The following is a 16,923-nucleotide window of genomic DNA, read 5'->3' as shown; positions in this document are numbered from 1 at the left end:
GCCTTTTGGTAAACTCCAGATGGCCTGACATGTGCATTTAATTAAGGAGTGGCTTTCATCTGACCAGTCAGGCCTGATTGGTGGATTGCTGCAGAGACAGTTGTCCTGGAAATGTCTCCGCTCTCCACAGAGAGCGCTGAGGCTCTAACAGTGTCACCAATAAATGTGATTTTATTGGTTTCCTATTTTTAATAAATTTGCAAAGCACTCAAACAAAACAGAACATAAAAAATCCAGTATCAAGCAAGACAATGAGAGCTTTCTACTTCCAGAAAATCAATGAGACTTCACATTTACTACTGATTCTTAAAAAAAGACATTGTGCAAGACTCTCATAACGGACTGTTCACACTGTTTTTCCCCTTTGACGCAACAGTGTCATGCTCTTTAACATTTATACATGGGTTTTATTTTTAGAAACTGTTTATTCCAGTTTTCTATCATCTCTATAGGACTGGTGGCATTTTTTTAATCATTCAAAGAAATCAATGCCTGTTGCCACCTTTAAAGTGAGACAGTGATCTTGATCAGTAGTTATTCTGTTTGTGACTTTTTTGAATTTTTTGAAGTTTTTGAACTTTTTTCTTACAACTTTATCTGCTTTTTAGCTTGTTCTGAGTCCAAATAAACCAAGTTGTTATGGGATCTCTTTATTTTGAATGGATACCTGCGTTGGAAAATATTGTGTTTTCTTTTATCCCTGGTCTGTTGGTAAAATCCAAGAAAAAATATGCACAACTTAGATTTTTTTCTTTTAATAAAGACAAATAAAAAAGTGTGGTGCGCTTATATGTATTCCTACTTTGATACTCAAATTAAAATCCACTGCAAAGAGTTACCTTTAGATGTCACCTAGTAGATAAATTCATCAATGTGTAAGTTAAATGCAGCTGCCTGTAATGTGTTTACAAGTTAGTTAGAGAATATGAGTGAGCAATATACGTCTCAAAGACCAAGAAGCACAACAGACAGTTTGGGGATAAAGTTGTGGAAAGGTTTAAGGCAGGTCTATGTAATAAAGCAACATTCTGAGTTTTGAACATCTCACAGAGCGCTGTTCAATAATTCATCTGAAAATGTAAAGAAAATGGCCAAACAGCAACCCTGCCAAGATAAAGTAGTCCACCAAAAGTAATAGTCGAGGCAGGAATATCATGAATTAAAGAAGCATTTGTGTATTGAAATAGCTCAGTTAAAGTGGAGAGGGTGAACATAATGTTCACAGACACTCTCCATTCAGTCTGCTAATGTTTAAAGAATTATACCAAGAAAACAAATGACAAAATTCTTAATTTAAGAGTTACAAAGCTGGTAGAGACACATGCAAAAACTTGGATCCATCACTTCAGAAAAATGTAGTTCTGAAATGTAGTTCCAGTCCATAAACCCCAAATGTTTCAGTTTTGTGTAAATATTTTTGAAAATTATGCATTGTTATTTACCTTTTTTTATCATTATGTACTGCAATGGGTTCTCTGGTTCTGTTTTTATTTTAAAAATATATATTTTTAAAAGATTCTAGAGGTACAAACACTATTATGAATCCATGTGTATCATTTTGATTAACAATTGAATATCCTGAAAACAACAGGAAATGTAGCTGTCCCTCATACGCTGGTTTTCAGATTAAGTCTAATCAGTTTTCAGGAAAATGTAGCACCAACAGTTGACATTTTTGTCAACTACCACCTACTCAGACACACCCCACCCCTCAACAACAAACTGCATGGGAGGAACATTTAGGGATCATTTTTGACATGTTACTCTCTTTGCTCTTCCCTGCTGTTTTTCTGTCCTTGCTTTCAAGAACGTTTCCCCATTCAAGCCAGTGAATTCAGTCAGTGACAGTGTATGAGAAACCCTGTGGCAGCCATCTTAGGTGTACCACCGCAGAATGACATGATCTCCAGTACATTGACCAGCATTCTTCATGCAGTCTCTCTGCTCCTCTTCACCGATCAGCACCACGGACAGCTCCTCGGCAGTCTCGGTCTCTGGAGGGAGAGGCCATCTCCCGCTTTCACCAGAGAAAAGGCAGCTCTAGTTCCCTCATCTGTAGCTACACTAAACTCCCCTCCTGCCCCTCCCCTCTGCTTCCTTCTCACCTCCCCCTCTCACATCCGCAGCACCGACCGACCAATAAAACAGGGCAAACGCGTAAGCACCGAGTGCTCGGCGCAGGCGGAGAAAGCTGAGAGTGGAGCAGACTGAACCTCCTCCAGCACCACTCGTACTGCTGACATCTCTCAGCTAAGTACGATCGGGGCCTCATCCCTGTCTCTACTTCGGAAACATTTCACCTTAAATCTCGGGCAAGGGATCATAAGGAAGTGACACCACTGTCATCTGGGAGATCAGTCTGCAACGTTGTGGCAGGGACGCATCCCTTCTAGAGCAAGATGTTAGATCCGTCGTCCAGCGAAGAGGAGTCTGATGGGATAGTGGAAGAAGAAAGCAAAGAGGCGATGGCACCTCAGGCCGGGTCCCGCATTTCTCCCAGCAGGACCAGCGAGAGCTCTGGTGGACTGGCACCCAGTAGCAGCCGCAGCAGCGCCCGTCCAACCAGCCCGAGCCCGTCCGCCGTCAGCGAGGAGAAAGAGGACCTGGAGAAGCTGCACAGAGAGGAGGAAGAGCGCAAAAAGAAGCTGCAGCTCTATGTTTTTGTCATGCGATGCATTGCATACCCCTTCAATGCAAAGCAGCCGACTGATATGGCAAGACGACAGCAGAAGGTAAGGCCCCTCCGTCGCTACTGAAGGTGGCATTTGTAACTACTTGATGATGAATTGACTTCTTCCAGTCGGCAGATGTTGTCATTGATGACCTAGATAAGCTGGGAAACAGAGGGGGAGGTACGGCCACAAGGCCCATCGGATAGTGAGTGAAGGCATCACTGTCCCAGTGAAAGCACACTTTGTTTTTTGTTTTTTTGACGCAACAAAAATGTTTGCAATTCTCGAAGCATGACAGGAACATGGAAGCAAAACCCCGGATAGTGAAGGGTCTGGTGGTGCTGCAGAACTGCACACTCACTACACTTCATGTTCCTCCAGCCCTGCAAGCTCATTAACAGAAAGGGCGTTCAGGATTCGCTGGATGACGATTTACAGCAGGACGTTGTCATTTGTCCTACTTGGCCTGTATCTCCCCTTACATATGCGTCCATACAGAAGCTACTTGTCCCGTACACTTCGGAGCTATTTGCTTGTCCCTTTAATTTGGCCTCCCAAGGTGACTTTAAGGCACACACCTTCTTAGGATGCCCCCTTACTAGCCTTCTCCCTTTATGGATTAGCCTTACTTCTAAAAGGTATCCTGTCATGTATTTGCCTCAAAATACTCCACACATTATATTTTAATACTGTTTTCCAAGCAAAACATAGGTAGATAGAAGAGATAAAGCCCCCATCCTGGTTTTACACTCCTACTGAGTTCCTCCATGCTGGATGCTGGAGCCAGTTTTGGGTCATGTTGTCCTTACTGTCAAAGTCACAGGCCTTACTGTAGGGGAGAAGCCTTCCATATATTGTCACTGTTCTTACTTTTACACCAGAATAGGTGTAAAATGCCGGTTTCTGCGCTGAATACAAAAGCATACATGATAGTTAATGTCATGGTTTATATCTCAAAAATGAATGTTATTTTCTACATAAATCCTGAAAAAGATTAGTTTTGGGCATCTAAGTCTATCCTCAGATGGTTTATTATTATGAATCATTATAAATGCAATTGAAGCTGCTTGTTTTTTGCTCAAACGGCAGACCATACTTCCCTTACTCCAGACACTGTTGAGCCATATGGTCTGGATTTTCTGCTGACTCACACGCAATTGCACGTGGGAAGCAGAAACCACCACGTTTCCATTTATTTGTTTGTGGTCCAGTTGAGCATGTAGGTTACTTAGTAATGCACTCTGATTTCTGGTGGCCAACAGACAGTCCTCTGCTGTGGATGAGCAAGAATGTGGATAACAATTCGAAGCTCCATGTCAGACCAGTAAATCAAAGAGATGTCTGCTCCTTGCCTCTAAACAGGCATGCAAAATCAGCTCTTAGAGATAAACTGTGAGGAGTCTTATACATGATTAGATATAGAAAACCTTTTCAATGAAGGTGAAATGAGTTGAGTTATGAGGTTAATAAGGAAGATTTAATTCACAGAAAAAGTTTGCGTTAATTACATCACAATATCAGTCTGCATTTTTAGTTTAAAGCTAATGTGTAGATATCACTCTTGTTTTTGTATTCATCTTATGATTATGCAGTGCCTGAATTAAAATGGAATAGTTTTCAGTAAAAATGCAATACTTTCATGGTACTAACAAAGAAATGTCTGTAAGCCTAATAAGTTTTAGCTTTGATATACCAAAGAGAAGGTTGATTACATTCTAAAACAGCATAACACTGATTACTGCAGGCACAATAATATTGCCTTGAACAATATTTATGGTTAGTTTGAAATCTAACTAATCATAAAACTTCAACAAAAATATAGACATCTGCCTAATTTGGTTATCCAAGTCATATCCAGAACTATATTGTCAAATCAAATTAGTCCATCACAAACCAATTATACAGGCTGATTAAAATTTAAAACGATATGTATAAATTCAGTCTTATAAATCAATCCCGTCAAATACAGTTTTTAATGTAAATCAGTTGAAAGATATTCATCCAAGGTTCCTAGCTTTTCAACTGTAGTCATAAAGGAGCTTTACGTTTCTAAGGGTTAGGGGTGGCACTCTTCCATCATGTCACAATTTGTGATTTTTGCGACATGAATCATTTCCCCACTCGTCTTTTCTCTGAGTAATGGATTATTGTAGTGGTTTTTTTCTTTCAGCTAGCTTACTGGCAGTGAACAGGAGCAGGTGTGTGTGCTTGGGGTGGGGACAGTTGTACGTTTTGCTGCATACGCCATAGAGTCGGAGAAAACAATAGCTTTCTTTTCCATCTCAATAAAAATAATATAAACATCGAAACAACTGAAGAACATGGTAACCTGCAATTTATAGCTTGGCGACTGTATTTTTAAACCAATGTTACCTGTATAAGGGTGATAGTTATGATATTCCACACTTCCACACCCTGAGTGTCTGTTTTTATGTGACAATAATAGGTCCAAGCAGTCAAATGTGTCTTGAAATTGAAGAGAAAGGGTAGGAGCTTTCTTTTAGCCAGCTGAATGGCAGTTTGCAGCAAGATGCAAAAGGCAGCTGAAGCATAAATTGTTTGATTCTGAGTCTTTTTAATACCTTGATAAATTTGTTGTGATGAGAACAATAATAATGCAGTTCAGCTTTTTAAAAATCAAACATTCACCCTGTAGAATCATCATTACTGCTCTTCAGATGTCTCTATGCAACAAATCATCATATAAAATTCTCCCTGCATTGGACAATCCCCACTTTAATATGTGGCCTTTTTACCATTTTGGCTATTATAGATTAGTCACAGAAATATGATGAAACAATTTATGTAATGAAAAGACTTAAAGGGCCTCAGTGAAACATGTGGAGCAGCTCCACAATAATCCTTTATTAGAAGCTCTGGCACACAAACCGCACCATTGATGGGCTATCACACAGAAACAGGCCAGGCTGCAAACCATGCTAGCTCTGCTGATGCTGCTCCTTAAAATGTATTGCCATAACCTTGTGGAAGGATAAGCCATGGAGGAGGGTTGGGGGGGTAAGGAACTGTTGCCTCCTTTTTGAAGGGCAAAGGAAAATGTTTTTGTTATTTAACGTGAAGGAAGCAGTTCGCCAAACGATGGATAAGTGCTCATTCATAATTAACTGGTAGCACGCTTGTTTGAACACAAGGCTAACCATCTTTGGCCATATTTACACTAATGCCCTTGTCACAGTGAAAAAGAGTAAATTATTGAGATTCTTTGCTCGTGTATAGATTTGTGTTAGTGCAATCATTGTGATTGTGCAGGAGGCTACAGTTTATTCAATCACAATAACCACCCTAAGTAGCTGAAGCAGAAGTAGACAGAAATACAAAAACTCACAGGAGATGAATTTGAAAAAATCTGAATTATTTCTGAAGATTTATGCTGAGATCTTTTTTAAATTTGTTTTTTGAAATGTTTGCACAGTCTCATTTGTCTTGAATATGTTTTGTTTATTTTGTCTTTTGTTTTTCCATTGTAAAAAGCTATTTTATAAATCTCTTGAGTGAAGACACCCAACCTTAAGTACTGAAGCAGTTAGGGATTTTCTCTTGAGTAATGTATTTAAAAAATTAAATGTAGAGCTATCATAGCCTTATTTAACTTTTGCAAGTGAGCACTGTAAAAGAGAAACTTCTATTAATTAATTAAATCTGATCCATAACACCAATGTGTTTTATAAATTACAATGTAGCAAATTTTCAGAATATAATTTGACCTACGTTTCTGCCAGCAGGTTGAATCAATGCCTTAATGTAATTAGTACTGTTGGCAGAGAAATTAGTGAGTTCCATCTTTAAAGTGGCCTTTGTTTATTAATATGTTAAAGCCCGATAACAGCTTTGCAATGCACTCTGCTGTGACTCTGCTGCATTTGGAACAGACCTGTCCATATGGAAATTTTTCTCACCTCCAAATTGCCATTTGGTCTGTAAAAGTGGAAATCTGGAGTAAGAACAAAAAGTGCTATGAGTTGCTGCTTACAGATAAATTGTAAATTACAATGTGGACAAAAACAGATGAAGCTGTTCTTGTTATGTTAGCTGTTTAGAGAGTGATAGAGAAGGAAGGATGCTCTCATGGATAACTCAGTTACATTATCTGTAGTATCTAGTGAAGCAGTGTACAGTAGCTCACTTTCTGATATTTGTCATTTTACAAGCATAAAATTTTGATTTTGAAAATTGATGTCCACAGATGTTCTCCATTTAATTTGTTTGAGCTTGAGTTTTGTTTTTTTGTTTTTTAACAAAAACCAATGTAAACATAATGCTAAATTCAGCCCCATATGTTGACCTTTTACAGCCTTTATGCATATTACCTCTCTCTTTTCCACACATGAATTTATTAATTGGTTTTGAAAGAAATCAAAAGTAAATGGATCAAATGACATATAAGAGACAGAAACAGGCCGTCCTGCATTTGTTGCAGCCAAGGGACAATGTGACACTGAAATTATTTATATTATTATATAGGATGTCTTAATGGTGTTGTACCTCAAAAAATGAATCAACCAAGCATGCTGTGCCAGCAGTTGTAAAAGTCAGGTTTTCAGTTAACAATAAACATGTCAGTCAACGTCTGACAACCGGTGCGGAAAAATGTTCCCTACTGTTTCACAGGCGATTCTGTTCAAATTTTTTTGTTGCGGTTGTTTTCATGGCATGGCATAAATACTGAAAAGTGAATGTGTTCCACAATGCTACAGATATGAAAGTGGATTCAAAAAGGGTGACAGCTGAAAAACAGCAGGTGAAGTACCCCCTCACCAGCAATCTGTGCAGTCTCCTGAAACATATCACGGCTTCACAAATTACACATCCTTCACTCTCTCAGAAGCAGCTAAAAAGGGAAAGCTGCAAGATTAAATTGTTAATGTTTTTCCTTTAAACATAAATGGATATTGGGTCCATTTGATTTATGTTAGACTAATTAAAATATTCTGTTGTAGCTTGATTCTCTCTGGCCAATGTAGTGATCACAGAAATAGCTACTGACAAGCACAAATTACAGCGAGCCTTTGAGTTAATGTGCAGGAATGTATTGGATGCACTGTGAAAGGATTTTATCTACTGATGAAAGCAATAATAATGAGGTATTTGTATTGTATGTGTTAATTAGAATGTGTTAATATAGTCTAAAGCACGTGTCCTCGCAGAGCACTTTTATAATTAACTTCACTTCACATTGGTAGTCTAATTTTAGTAGCAAGTGCAAAAACACCTTCATGTTATGTTGCATCAGGATTTTGAAAAACCTGAATTCAGTTCCCTGCAAAAAATAAAAAATAAAAATACTTTCTTCAGAGTCATCTATGCTGGTGAGTTGTTTAGAAATCATTTAAAATCCTGCACAGATATTCAGAAAAAACAAATTTACTCAAGTATGAGAAATAAAATGAAAGACTGAAACACAATTGCACACCAGTGTGTTTCTGCAGATCACCACTCCTTGAAAGGGAAGCAGATTTATCTTCTTGAGAACAGTTGTTGTTTTCTTCACACTGCCTTCAGTGGCTGAGACAGATAGATCTACTGTGTCTTATGATTTTATGTTATACTACCTCATGAGAAACAGTATGATAGCTGCTGCCCATGCCACACATTACAGCAGTACTAAAGAGAAGCAAAATGAGGGCTGGTTCCTTGAAAGTAGATGTTAAATTTTTAAAACAGCACGAACCCTTCTAAAATTGCATCCATCGATTTTACACTGACTACTCTGCACACACATCCACTTCACAAGTGTGAAGCGGATGATAGTTATGACCATGTTCTATGAACAATTTCTATCCCAAACCATAAAAATTTGAACACATACTAGGGATATATACTTCTGTAATGAAAGACATTCAGTCTGAGAAATGAATAACAAATATTAGAAAGCTTCATTATCTCAGAGACATCAGCCTACATATGAGATTTTGGATTTATGCGACATGCTTAGGCTGCACTGTGGTGCAATTGCAACAAAGTCCTGGGTTCAAATCCTGGCAGGTACCTGTGTAGATCATACTTTATACAACACAATTTTTGACCATTCAGTCTTGCATAACCTCTCTAGACTAGACCATCTAGTCCTGAATTTCCTTTTATGCTTCCTTCTCCTCACCTCAGCCTACATTTTTTCAAAAGAATTTGGGTCTAGAAATTTAGTTGAAAAGACATAGTTTTGCTTTTGGTGAACCAATTTTGCATTATTCAACCACATGCCTTTGATCATCGTGTCCAATGACCAAATGACAACCGATTTTTAGTTTTCTGGCACAAAAGATTCATGATGTCATTGACTCTAACAAGCTTCCAAGAGTCTTTGGAGGAGGAACTGGCCCACAGTATTGCAGACCCTCCACCTTACTTGGTTGTTGGCACAATTTATCGTTTCACGACTCCATTGTTGGTTTCTGAGAAGCTTAATCTTGTTCTCGTTTGGCAAAAGCACACATATCCAGCTAAATTAAGTGTTACTGAACAGCTAGAATGCACAGATTTGAATTTAATCAAATTCAAGTCTACCTGTAGAGGACATAACCTTCCTCTCGCCCGTTGACCACTGGAGATAGCCACCAGCCTCCTTGGCGACCCTTCAAGTTAAAATGTTAGATAATGGATAGCCAAATTAAAGTCCTAAGAGATATTTTGAGGCATCTAACGATTGTTATGTGGACATGGTCACCACAAGATGTCTCTCTTTGCTATGGTTCACTGACAGTGAGCTGTGAAGATTTTATTACCTCTTTTAGTGTCCTGCTCGCATTGTATGTTGGAAAGATAAAGGAGCAGCTCAAATAATTGGGCCTCCTGTTTATGTTTTTTATCTCATATTATAGCCTAGGGCAGTGGTCCCCAACCCTGGTCCTCAGGACCAATCGTCCTGCGTCCACTCCAGCACAACTGATTCAAACTATTGCATGACTTCTGTAATAGTCATATTATAATAATAAACTTTATTTGTAATGTCCTTTTTATATCAAATTGAAATCTCAAAGGGCATACATTCTTAGCATGTCTTCAGTTGCTGCAGAAGCTTGTTCGCCCATTCATTTAATTCTGCTGTGCAGCAGCAGGTGAACTCCTAAAACATGCAGAGCAGTAGGCAATGAGGATCAGGGGTGGGGACCTCTGCTCTTGGAGAATAAAGAGCCATTGATTACTAATTAAGTCTGTAAAAACTCCTATCTCAAGAATGCTTAACAGGACGATCAGATTGGGATGGGCAACAAGTCTACAAGCAATGTGCTATACCTGTTACTATTTTCTCTAGTCCAAAGCATTTGATAAGACCAAGAGAAAGTATCCATCTATTTAACGTACAGCTTCGCTTAGCAAGCAAAGGCCTCAAAGACGGAGGAGTTTCCTGATCGCCTTTCTTGTCCATTTTTAATTACATTGAGTACTTGAGGGCTCCTTTCCAAAGTGAGATTTACAGTGAGAAAGGAAAATACTCCTCTTTACACAACACAGAGGAAACTTGATTGCTGATTCAACAGATGCTGATAGGGAGTAGATGAAAAATGGATAGCTCTGCTGGTGAATGGCGAATGGCATGTATTGAAGAGATGGGTCCTTATATTAGTCAAGTAAATAGAATAACTGAAAGAGCAAAAGATTAATAATTTAGCATTTATTAAATGCAGGAAAAGTTAATTCTGCAATACATAGATTCTGCGTGTTAGTTGGGGACTTTCTGACAAAAACATTTAGCTTCACATCAAAGTTTACATAACAGGAAATTACATAGTTATGTTAATCCTAAGTAGAATGATTTGGTAGTCATTGGGCAAACTTCTTGCATCTCTATTATTAGTCCTTTTTTATTTTTAAATCAACTCTCTTGATCAACTCTCTTCACATATGTCTATTTAAATGACAATTTTTTCCAATAAAAGTATCCTAAAGTAAATTTGTCTTTGACTAAACTGTTTGAATTTGAATGTATGAAGAAGATATTCTCTTCATGTCATGAAACATTACACTGTTGGAGATACAAAGTTTGTCTGAGAGTGATGATATTCATGTTTTAGACACTACTTTTTATATGAATGGGGTCAAGACAACGGTGGATTAGCTGTGCATACTTGAAACTAATAATTAGACATACCATACCCTTATCCTTTATGGTCCACATTATGTGATTGGTGGCTATATTCAGTGGTACCTGGGTAAAAGGCAAGTTAAGCCCTGGGCAGTCATGGGGAAAATCAGAGACATACAGGACAAAGAAAAATGCAAACACACTCATATTCATACGTTATACATATACATACATTCATTAAGAGCAAATTTTAGAGACGAGTAAAGTTAACCTTCATGTTTTTGGACTATGGGAGGAAGCCAGAGTACCTTTGGAGAACCCACATATGCACATGCAGAACATTCAAAACTCAATGCAAAAAAGCAAACCCATATTTCAAATAAAAGCTAATTAGAATTAAATTAACGTCATGTTAAATTTTTCTCTAGTGGCTACATTATGTTACCTTTTCATGTGGGCAGTGTGGTATTTTGGTTCACTTAATGTAATACACAGGTTTCTCATTTTCATTATTTTTGATTAATACAGCACTTACACATGTACTTTGTGTGTATTGTTACCCAAGATCTCACTTTGCAAGAACCTACTCACAAAATGTGATACAGGTTAGCACTGAATTAGTTAATGTTCACAGTTCACTTTATTTACAGCTTCAAAAGGATCCAGTTTGTACTCATTTAATTTGTATTTAAATTATACTTTCTGTCAAATTTGTAATAGTTGTTTGACTTCATATATGTTACTCATATATATTTTTGGGCACATGTACTCTATTTTCTCAAGAATTCATTATTAATCATTCACATTTTTTTTTTTAGAAAGGACAAACCATCTGATATTGTGTGCATGTGTTTGTGGAGGTGTGTGGGCGTGTGTGGGCGTGTGTGTGCGCGCGTGTGTGTGTGTGTGTAAAAGTGACTTATTAAGACTACATTTTAAATATTTTGGGGGTGATGCCCTTTCCTACAAAAATCCAGCTTCTTTCAGCACTTCAGCTGACTACATTTGTACAAATTTAAACTAATACATAAGGTGTCCCAATACTTTAGCTGTATTTAAGTGTACAAAGGTCCAAGACATAAATTAGAAATGAAGAACTCAAAATTTTTCTTCATACTACCCCCTTCTTTTCTCGGAATGCTGAGATCTGGATGGACCACAGTCGATTAGGATGCTTGCCGAACCTGCCATGCAGGAACAGCTTGGTACAAGTCATTGAAATTGATTTTTCAATGTCCATCATCAAACTTAATGTTAGACTGAAAAATATGCAATGCCACAAAGTTAGTGGTCCACAGAGATGCTTGTGTGCCAGAGTAAACCCTTGGCATACACACAGAGGACAACCAGAACCTGTTTTTAAGAGGAAATTTTAAACAATTTTCTACTCTGGGAAGAGTTTCAGTTTATGCAAAAGTGACTCATTTTACGACACGTGTTGGCTATCCAAAGGAAGGTCATTTAATTTCAAAACAGTAAGCTAACGCTTGCCAGATAAAAAAAAAAAAGAAAAAAAAGCGGAAAGCGCTTGTGCTCAACACGTTCAACAAATGATTTCTTAATGGATACGTTTGGGTACAACTCGTGAATCTGTTGGGAATTTATGTCTCTTTCAAGTTGAATTTCATCTCGCTGCCTTTTAGGGGAAATTAAAGGCTCAAGAATTATTTTTGCGATCATGGGCAGTGTTATGGAACACTGATTCAAAAGAAAAGCTGCTAAAGCATGGAAAGTAGAGGACAAAGAGGAAAGAGATTGTGAGGGAGATTTGTTGTGGCGATTTTCCACATTAAAGACAGAGGAGCCGGGACATGGCCATTACTGCAATTCTCTCTGCCTCTCACTCTGATGGCTCTCACTGAGGCATGAAGAACACAAAGAGTGGCTGCCGAGCTGGCACGAGGCTGAATGTCAGGTAGACGCTCAGCAAGAATCATCTGTCCTGAGCTTCACATGTTCGTGTCACAACTCCTTTGAACAAAGTCACCAAGCAGCACTCTGCCTCTGACAGACTTTTAACATAACAGTGCTCCAGTTCAGAGGCACTTTGATTTTACTCAGACTCACAGCTTTGATCTCTAGCATTGGGTGAGGAAATACTATTGACCAAACATGTGTCCAAGAACACATAGGAATAATGATGGGGGAAAAAGGAAGAGAGAAAGAGCAGATCAAGAAGATTTCTCTTACAGAATAAAGATGTAAATCTATTGCTTGAGTTATTATTCAGATCGTGTTGTCATTTTACCCTAACATAGCTGGCAATTATGATTTTGGTAAGATTTAATGGTTTTTGTGAACCATTACTTTTGAAATGTCAGCATTACCTTTAATAAACCCCATAATGAGACATGCACCAAAAGAAAAGGTTCATTGTCTTTTTTTTTCTTTATGGATTTTTACAATCCATAAAGAGTAGAAATGTCCTGCTAACTGTGTGATAGAGAAACTTCTGAATCACACAAAAACATAAAGTGAGGGACTTAATATTGTCCAAATGTGGTTAGTGGGAAATAGCTCAAGCACTGATTATGATTTCATAAACATTTAAGAGGCTACACTTTTACAGACCATATGTATGGACTGCTGAACAGGATTAAATGTCATGGTTTTGAAAACTACAGCCTTTTTTATCACAGGACAAAATTGTCTTAATGTTTTATATTCAGTATGTAGTTCTTGTTATCAATAAAAATAAATCTGTTTCCCAAAAAAGTCTATTGCTGTCAGAAAGAAGGCTTTTGTTCAACAGATCTCTCACTTCTTAATACTCAGTCATGAACCTTTTTCACACAATCCAGCAACTACTAGAGATAATCACATATAAAAACAGAGAGCACAAGAGGGGAAAGATGGAAAATCAATTGGATTTTAAAGAAAAGTGAAAAAAGGGAGGATGGAGTAATGTGGTGGCAATGGAAACAAGAATTCAGAGTCAGTTTTATGTTTTATTAAAAAATACAGTCATTTCACTGGTATCATTCTTTTTGTTTCATGCAAAATTAAGCAAACTCTTCAAGGGGCTGTTAGGAACACTCTTCTAGAAGAAGTAATGTTATTAAATCAAAAAGTTGACATAGCTCAGTAATTATATATATTCTGTTGCCTCCTAAGTATCCTAACAAAGATACGTTTAATTTATTTTTCCCATTAAGAAAATGTTCATTCACCTGTGACTTTTTTTCATCAAATGTATATAAAAGCAATTTTCCTATGTTATGCATTCAGACAAATGATCAAATTCTTTCTTCCAGCAGAACTGACTCAGTTGTAATGAAGGAGCCACAGGAAAAGAAAGAATAGTGTGCTTGTTTCTTTGTTTTTATTCTTGATATTTGCACCAGGGGCAGTTTCCTGCAGTTTCTCTGTTGATGTTTCATCCTCGGTATACTCCTGAAATGTTATGTCCTCTTTTTCTTTTTTATCAAAGGAGCAAAATGTTGAGACATTTTCTGATGTTTGCTTGGAGGCTTTGCTGCTTATGGGAATTTAGCTGGTAATGCTTGCACTTTTAAAAGTTGCTTACATATATCGGGAGTTGAACTTTTCAAATCTGCAGGCATTTCTGCAAAACCTCAAATCCACGTGAATTAAAGAGCAAAAGGGAAAAAAAAAGGACTGGAGTAAAGTGTGGGTGCTGCATAGCTCAGTGGTGGATCAGGCACATCATATACAGAGGCTACAGTCCACAATGCAGTTGTCACTGGTTCGATTCCCAGTTATTACTGGACGTTTTTCCCTTCTTTCTGCCTGTATTCCTGTCCATCTACTGTTGAACAAAGGCCAACTAGTGCCACAAAAACCTTTTGAATGTGGAACCTTTTTCAAATATACTCTTTCCTTCGACTTAATTTTTATTAAACTGCTTCAATATAGCATTCTCTGCACAGCCAGCTTCTCTAGCAGTGACTGCGTATTGCTTCAGTCATTTTCCATGGGATAACAGTCTTCTAAATCTTCTCTTTCTTTGTGTTACTTATAAAATGTTCATAACATAAAGTTTCTGTATTTAAAATATGCTTTTTTAATGTAACACTCGAATTTAAAACAAAAAATTGAACTTTGGGTTTTTATCAGCTGTAAGCAACATTCTTCAAAAGTAACATAGATGAATACATACTATGTATTGCTGTGTATATAAAATGAACAAGTTTTACTTTGATGAGCAAATTTATTTTATACATGCAATCACTCAGTGCATGGATGTGTGCTAGAAAATGTTCTGGCTACATTCCATTTGCATATGCCAGGTTTGGTACAGAAAGGACAGATTTTACTGTTTTGAACCAAATTTGTACAAAAGTTTCTGCAGCTTTTCATTCTACAACTCTATGAACTTCTTTCTGTTTTGCACACTGTCACTGAGTGCTGATAGAGAGGAAGCCGCTGAGCTCCTGGCAGCAAGTCGGTGGTGTGATTATGGATGACTGTTATAAGACGGCGCTTTGCTTGATATGAACACAATGTTCTCCAGGATATAACAGCGGTGCCACAGTGACAACGATGACAGTAGTGTGAAGGCTGGTTGTAAAGCGCCAGCGTCTCTCTGTTTTATCCATGCTTGCAGTGTATCAAGCTTTGCTCAAAACATACACTTGGCTGTTTATTAACAAAACGGACAGGTATTTGCTCTCATTGCATTTGTGTGTTTTGTGAATGCTAGTTTGACTGGGGATAATAGCTTGTGCATCTGTATTTATACAATACTAGATTGCAGAAGCAGTCACTCCACAATCCTGGTGGGTTTTTTTTGTGTTTGTTTGAACAGACTGGCTGCTGGTGGACTTTTTGCAGCTGCCATGCAGCACTTGTTCTGGTACTCAGTGTGTAATCAGATGTGGGCCTCTGCTATTGTCTACAATAAAATGCTATTTGTTTGTGTTGTTGATCCAATGACACCATGTTTGCTGAACACCGCCAGTGCAGACTGGTTTACACACAATGGGAGCAGTTGGTTTGTAAGATACCCTTTCGATGATGTTAATACAGATAGTATGGAATATGTTCTCCTAAATAAATTGTGGATGTTGACCTCCAACTCTACCTTGAATATTTATATATATATTTTTTACTATTAGTCAGTAAATGCTGTATTTGCCAGTCCAATCCCAAGCATCTGGACCATTGATTTTGGAAAACAACCTAATTTAACGTACCCTCTTAGCATTATATAATTCCAGAAGAACCTCAAGTGTGAGTCAGCACAGCAGAGGCTTTACTGCACCAACATGCAGTTGCTACAGCTCCCTGTTCGCTGCATTCAATTAGCTAATGACTCTACTCTTCACAGCACTGCAAGGGCAGCTGAAACGCTTTCTCACAGGTTCATTACATGTGGATTCAAAACCAAGAAAGAAAAACAAAATTTGAAAGCACTTTTGATCATTTTAATTTACAAATCAATCCAGAAATGTATAGTTGTGCACCACACTTTACATCTGTATTATAAGAATTGAGGTTTAAATTTCTCTAAACTAAAATTTTGTGAGCTTAAAACCTGATCTTCATTGATATTACTGCAGTGCACTGTCAAGCAATTTTCAGAGTTTTTCATAAATTTCACTACTCACAAAAAAAGCCATCTGATAAAGTGATAGAAGTGCATGCCGCTTGAAGAATTTATTGGTCAAAATTAAAACATTATCTCATCACTGCTATGATGATTACCATATTTTTCAAACTATAAGCCGCTACTTTTTTCACTTTGAACCATGTGGCTTATAGCCTGGTGCGGCTTTTCTGTGGATTTTTCTTCAACCGCCAGGGGGCTCTTTAGCAGAAAGTGAGTCATTGGAAGTCAAAATTGGAAATCAAAGAAGAAAATGCTGCTTGCAGCAGGCCCAACGGAGGAACTTCTTAAAACTCATATGATGCAGCTTTTCAGATGAAGGCTATCGATCTGGCAGTACAGGAGGGAAATAGAGCCGCTGCACGTAAGCTCAGCATGAACGAATCCATGGTTTGGCGTTGGAGATGCAGGGATGCATCCTTAATAATTCCAGCAGATTTATTAGGAAAACCGAGAGCGGTGGAGAGACCAGCGGCTTATAGTCCGCTGCAGCTTATATACCTACGTTTCCAGTTTTCTTTTTTTTTTTTTTTGTAAATGCAGCTTATAGTATGGTGCGCTCTATAGTCTGGAAAATGCGGTACTTTTAGCTTCAAAAATGTGTCGTTTCACTGTGGTTTGAAGCTTACATTTTAAGCATA

The 16,923-nt window shown here is 37.9% G+C and overlaps 1 protein-coding gene across 14 annotated transcripts in view; it reads left to right on the top strand.

Moving 5' to 3' along the window:
- Positions 1–2,107: 2,107 nt before the first annotated feature.
- cadpsb (Ca2+-dependent activator protein for secretion b) overlaps positions 2,108–16,923 on the top strand; it is a 101,074-nt gene continuing 86,258 nt past the window's right edge. For 4 of the 14 annotated variants that reach the window (XM_028002234.1, XM_028002238.1, XM_028002235.1 and 1 more), the window contains exon 1: positions 2,115–2,732. In XM_028002234.1, the coding sequence (XP_027858035.1) occupies positions 2,400–2,732 (333 nt within the window). In that variant the 5' untranslated portion in view covers positions 2,115–2,399. Of the gene's footprint in view, positions 2,733–16,923 lie in introns of all 14 variants that reach the window. The other 10 variants (XM_028002231.1, XM_028002233.1, XM_028002230.1 and 7 more) reach the window with 6 other exon arrangements.

The sequence above is a fragment of the Xiphophorus couchianus genome, chromosome 20, assembly GCF_001444195.1.
Source record: "Xiphophorus couchianus chromosome 20, X_couchianus-1.0, whole genome shotgun sequence".
In the NCBI taxonomy this organism is placed as follows: Eukaryota; Metazoa; Chordata; class Actinopteri; order Cyprinodontiformes; family Poeciliidae; genus Xiphophorus; species Xiphophorus couchianus.
This window is presented reverse-complemented; position numbering and strand designations above follow the sequence as displayed.